This window comes from Juglans microcarpa x Juglans regia, chromosome 7S, assembly GCF_004785595.1.
Source record: "Juglans microcarpa x Juglans regia isolate MS1-56 chromosome 7S, Jm3101_v1.0, whole genome shotgun sequence".
Taxonomy (NCBI): domain Eukaryota; kingdom Viridiplantae; phylum Streptophyta; class Magnoliopsida; order Fagales; family Juglandaceae; genus Juglans; species Juglans microcarpa x Juglans regia.
In genome coordinates, this window is record NC_054607.1 from 9575127 (window position 1) to 9581216 (window position 6090).

General features: G+C 35.6%; 1 protein-coding gene across 1 annotated transcript; it reads right to left on the bottom strand.

Annotated features, from left to right (window-relative positions):
* Positions 1-2475: 2475 nt before the first annotated feature.
* Positions 2476-3879, bottom strand: LOC121240208 (fasciclin-like arabinogalactan protein 12). Its single transcript, XM_041137607.1, has one exon. The coding sequence runs from the start codon at positions 3645-3647 to the stop codon at positions 2772-2774; it is 876 nt and encodes a 291-aa protein (XP_040993541.1). The 5' UTR covers positions 3648-3879; the 3' UTR covers positions 2476-2771.
* Between the last annotated feature and the right edge of the window lie 2211 nt (positions 3880-6090).

Consider the following 6090-nt stretch of genomic DNA (forward strand, 5'->3'; position numbering starts at 1 on the left):
ATTTGTTAGATTTATTATAGGTGTGCTACTCGCATGGTGCGAGGCGAGTTGGACCCATCCCTGCACCATACCCGAGGGCGGGGCCCCCCGCCTGAGTATCGAGGGGTGGGGTTGAAACCTACATCCTGCCTCGCCCCTCACTCAACCCAATGACGTATTAGGTCTAAAATAGTTTTTTAGACCCAAATTATAATATAATTTAAATTATAAATTGAAATTTATACATTAAAAAAAATATAAACTCATTAAAGTTGTATTTTGTATTGCCTTGACCTCCTGAGCCAACCTTTACATAGGAGGTCAAGACAATACAATAGTCATACTTAAGCAATGTGAGACTTAATCCATTAACTTAAATTTAATTTCAAGTTTTTAACAAATTGAATATATCTATATACAATATATTTATATAAATATTAAAACTAATAATTTTTTATATTAAATAGGGGAGGGTGAGGAGGGGGGGCGGGGCAAGGCCCCGCTAGCGTCAGCTCGCCCCCCGCCCCTTGCCCCCTGCATAGGTGGTACGGGGTAGCCCGCCCCCCATGTTGGGGCAAGGTGGACGGGCCCCCACTACTCACCCCAAATCTATTTTATCACAAAAGCAAGTTCACAATATGATGTACCACATCAAGTCACGTCATTTTTTAGATTTACTTTTGTGTAACATTTTTGTTGCTAAAGTATTTCTTGTTGTTTGTTAAACAGCAGCGTAAAAGTTATAAAATAGTTGTGCATATTTCATTTTTGTATTGGAAAATGATAGTTGTGATTAGAATTCCTTCAATGTTAATCAAGTTATTTTGGAAGGTGAATTTTTTATTTTTTATTTCAAAAGAAGACTAAAGCAAAAATCCTCTTTTTGGGACAACGAATTTCATCCCGAAAGAGTGGGATTTTCATCCCAGAAGATAACTAGGGATGAAATAATTTTGTTCCTAATTCATCCTAAAAAGTTTTTCGCAAAAGACATTCTGGGAATATAAAAAATTTTACCTTAGAAAATATCATTTTGGACGAAATTTTCCGGGCTCTTTCAAACAGAAAAAATTTTTGGGACGAAGGCATTTCGTCCCTAGCTAACATCATTCGAATGACCAACTTTCATTCAAACATGGAATATTGTTCGAATTGTTACGATATGAGACTATGAGCCTAATATTCGAACACTTTATTCACGTTTGAATGGGTTGAGAAATGAGGTCGTTCGAATAAGATTAACTTCCGTTCAAATGTCAAGATTGTATATGGTTTGAAGGTGTGCAATTACAGTTTGAACAGTAACTCGAATTGTTCAAATAAGAAAGTTCCTAATTCGAACGACGTTCAAATAATGGTTATAATTGTTTGAACGATGTGACTGTAAATGGTTCGAATGTATTGCATTCTTGTTTGAACATAATTGGATAATGCTATTGTCGTTCGAATAGGAGGGATTAGCATTTAAATGCTTTGTTATACTTGTTTGAATGAGTGTTCAAGTGGACATTTATTTCAACCAAAGTGGACCAGTAAAGTACAACACAACACAATCTACTCCGACTTTTAGTCGTAGTAGTGTGACGGTCCATTTACCGGTAAATGCTTTGTTATACTTGTTTGAATGAGTGTTCAAGTGGACATTTATTTCAACCAAAGTGGACCAGCAAAGTACAACACAACACAATCTACTCCGACTTTTAGTCGTAGTAGTGTGACAGTCCATTTACCGGATTGCAAAAAAAAAAAACCGTTTTAAGTGGCTTTCCTTTATAGAGGAAAATGTGTAGCAGCTATTGCTTCTCACCCTTTCTATTTGATATACATATATATATATGTGTGTATAATTAGAAAAAAAAAACTATTCAATTAAGAGTAGTGATACACTAATAACCCATCTACAATTTATCTACTACTTCCTTATAAAATATAATTTTTTCAAATTTTAGATACATCAAATCAAAACCAAAAAGCAAAATCAAATTTGAAAAAAATATTATTTTATTCAATAGTAGTTTAAGAGTAGTAAATTAGTTGGTACTTTATCATTTCTCTTCAATTAATTGGATTAGACGACCCATCAATCCTAATATAATACATTAATTTCGTAACTGATGATTAACCCGACACAAACCCATCACCAATCTTGGGATCAATATAATCATGCGAATAACTTCTTATATATTTTACTAAATTTAACAAATATGAAAACTTTAACCTACCAATACTGATCTGGTCGTTTGATTTGTCAAAAGTACTGTCTTAATAATAATATTAGTGGTCATTTTGCTGTTCGTGTGGTACTCATGTGCCGGGCTCAATGTTGAATGGAATGCCCTTTTTTTTCTGCATGAAGCATTAAATTAAAGAACCATATTGTGAAATAAGTTCTTCTACTTAAAAATCAACACACCATCCATTTTATTGACACAATGCATGGTGTTCGAAATTTGAATATATATGGTGTTCGAAAGAGAAAATAAATAATATTAATGGTCAAGCCAATGGATATAGATATATAATTTTTCTCGGAAATTGATACAAAATAATTATTCGAATGTGCAACAAGCTCGAAGATGAAAAGGACACAGCATGTACATATCAGGAAAACATAACTATTAAGTACAACATGAACAGGTGAAGAGCAATTATTTGATTATTTGCAAGCACTCGGTGATTGCGACGATCGACTCTTCAAACCAACGCAGCAAAATCATACCGTAATAGACAACTAGACCCCACAAAAATAGATCCTGATGGTGCTTATGATCATGAAGTTTTCTTCTGTTTTGTCACATAGAAAATGCAGCAATCAAAACAGTAACTCCAACGGACAGTACCATTATTCCATGCTTTTTCGGACTCACTGCACCAGAATCAACCACTGTAGGAATACTATTACTGGTACTAGTTCCTGTGCCTGTGCTTGTGCTTGTGCTTGCGGCCTTTGGACTCTCTGCTGCCTTCGGAGTGTCGTCTTCAGCCTTTGGACTGGCTGCTGCTTTCTTCTTCTTAGCCTTAGGCTTGGTTGGGGCTGGGGCTGGGGCTGCTATGGGAGTCTTCGCAACGAAAAGATCCATAGGAAGAAGCACTTTGTCCACTCGATAAACAGCAAGACGATTATCAGAATATACTGTTCCGCTCACTGAGGCATTGACTACACCGGTTGATATATTAACTTGGTTTCCCATAGAGGTTACATTTAGTGGGTATTCCCCTGGGGTGCTGTCTCCTGCTTGTGTTCGGACTGGGTTGCTCACAGTTTCGAAGTTTGATAGAGAATAAAAACTGGGTAAGGTATGAAACTGTATAAGTCGGATCTTGTCTTCGTCATTGAGAGAATTTAGAGTGCCAGATCTGAGGTTGGAAAATGCAGTATCGGTTGGAGCAAAAAGGGTAAAGCCATTATTTGATTTTTTGAGTTGTCCTTTGATTTGATCAGCCACTGCAGTCCTCTTTAGGAGGCGGATTAAGATCGTGAATTCCCCGGCCCCCTGGAGGATTTTGGTGATGTCAACGTTGCTCGCTGGTGAAGAGGTAGTAGGAGGCTGAGTTAATGGGGCTGAGGCGGGCAGGGCCGGGGCCTGAGCTGGCTGTGCTAAAGTTGTGGTGCCATGGCAAAGAAAAAAGAGTAGAAGTGAGAAGGAGAAGAAAGCTTGCTTGGTCATCTTTGTCTGCACGATTGTCTCTCTTTTGCTTGGGAAATTTGGGAGTGAAATGCAGGAGTGGTAATTAGTAGTTGCAGGTGTGTTTGATATGTGTAGAAGCTGGGAGGAGAGGGCTTTTTATTGTCGCTAGATTTTAGGTGAGAGGGTGAAATCTTAGTTACAAAACATTGAGTAGATGGAATTAGGTGCACATCTTTATGGATGTTGTATGTGGAGGGATGAATGGATATATGGGATCAGAGATTTAGGCATTTCAGCAACTAGTTTGCTTGGGATCGAAGGCAGGAAAACATAAATATGGGAATCTAAAAACTCATTGCATGATTCTGATTACGACCTTATGGATATCCCATCGCTCATCATGGTATGTCGCCTTTCTTATCATTTTTATGATCTCATTATCCGAGGACAGGAAAGGACATCAGACAGATCATATTTCCAATCTCTTCCTTTCGGACAAGGAATTGATGGAGCAGTTTTTTCAGTTCTTATTTTTCTATATGTTTCTGGGTCATTGTCGCAAATATGCACGCAGGTTTGGGGCCTTATAAGATCAGACACAAAATTCTCATATGATAATTTTATTTCATCTCATACTATTTTATTTCTAAATATAATTCAAATACAAAAATTTTAAACTAATTATTACAACTTTTTCAAACTTTTAAATAAAAATGTTAAACAATTCAAATTTTTTTAAATATCCAGATAAAAATAATATTATAAAACTATATTATTAAAATATTTTAACTTTATAATATTTTTTATTCAACTTTTTCTCTCTCTTTTCCTAAAATCTAAAAGGTACTCAACTCAAAGTATCTCACTACTATTCACAAACTATATTATTACTATTTACAAAATTCTCATCTCATCTCACTGCTCAAACAATCAGAATGGCGATACATGACAAATACGTCCATGTGCATGCAAATGGAAAGACATAACAATTATAATGTTAATCCAATATTTCGGCCAATTATCCTTATATACCAGGTCTTGATGGTTATTTGTTAAAAACAAAATCATTGATCCAAATATAGGACTATTGATTACTAATTTGATTAAAGTTTTAACCTTTATGATCATAGAAAACAATGCTAGGTCGGGATGCTCCGACTTAGAAATTAATTTGATGCTTAACTTGGCTTTTCAAATGAGAGAAAGGCATGCATGTCTAATCATATAATGTTTGTACCACAAGGGGCGCCAAATGTTTCTCGTCACTCATTGTAATATTATATGCTGCCTATGATTTTTATGTATACCACTTTTGATAAGGATTTTTTACAATTATCGCATCCACTCTTTCTAATATTTAGAAAAAGATAAATAAAAGATCTAATTCCGTTGTATTTACATGGAGTCTAGCTACGTGCATTGTATCTATTTATCTATTACGTGAAGAAAATATTTAAACTAGAAAATTGTAGAAAATCTCATAACTTAATTATAAATTGCCAAGATTCTATGTCACTTCATGCTCTCCTCTTTTTGTATTGTTCATTAATGGTCCATACCTTTTTTTACATTGTATCAAATTAGGTCTCATCAAGTCCCGAGCGCAAAATTAAGATCGATCAAGCTCAAAATTAGGATCGTAAATCAAGATTCTAGAAGCACCACATCATATTAAATAAAGAAGCTGGGAGAAACAGCTAAAATTGAAAGAAACAATATCCGTACTACTCATACATGACGAAATGGCTCGGAGAGGCACAGAGAAATCAAAGGAGAAGATCATGATGTCTTCACCTAATTCACCATGGCCGGGCAGACAAGGGGTTAAGATTAAGGGTGATCGAGAATCTACGTACACTTTTGATGCATGTATACTGTCAACAAGCACGTCAACTCAACATGTACTAAAAGTTCTCACATTTTCCCTCATTTCAGTCGAAATAATTAGCCATCAGTTTCTTAGTTAGTAGAGCAATATCATGAACCTAAATCTACATAAAAATTAATCATTAAATCGAGAATCACTTCCTGCTGTGGGTTTTCTCTAGCCTTCGAGAATAACTACGTGGGTCTCCTTAATTCCATGGAGACCAACAACCTCTAGCATGAGGGATCTCCTTCCTCCAAATGTAATAACAAGTTGACATCAAATGGCCCAGAATAAAAGGTGAATATTTTTAGAACACATATTTTTAAGGTGATGCAAGAAATTGCGTATTGTTTGTAAGTGGAGATCGGTTAAAATCGTATTTGGGAAAGGAAGAGAATGGTATGATCTTCTTCTGTGACAACTCAATATGGTTGCAGTCGGTGCTTTGACAAATGAAATTGTCATTGCCATTCATATTCATACTACCCAGCCTGATGGTATTATATGCTATGAGGGCAGTAAATAAACAAGACTACTCGACAAGCTGCTCGAGATCAATTTGATTAATAAACTCAATTTCGACTCAATTTTTTCTGTTAAATGACTTGTTTA

Coding starts and splice junctions, on each gene's coding strand:
- LOC121240208 (XM_041137607.1), bottom strand. CDS start 3,647: ATGACCAAGCAAGCTTTCTTCTCCTTCTCACTTCTACTCTTTTTTCTT.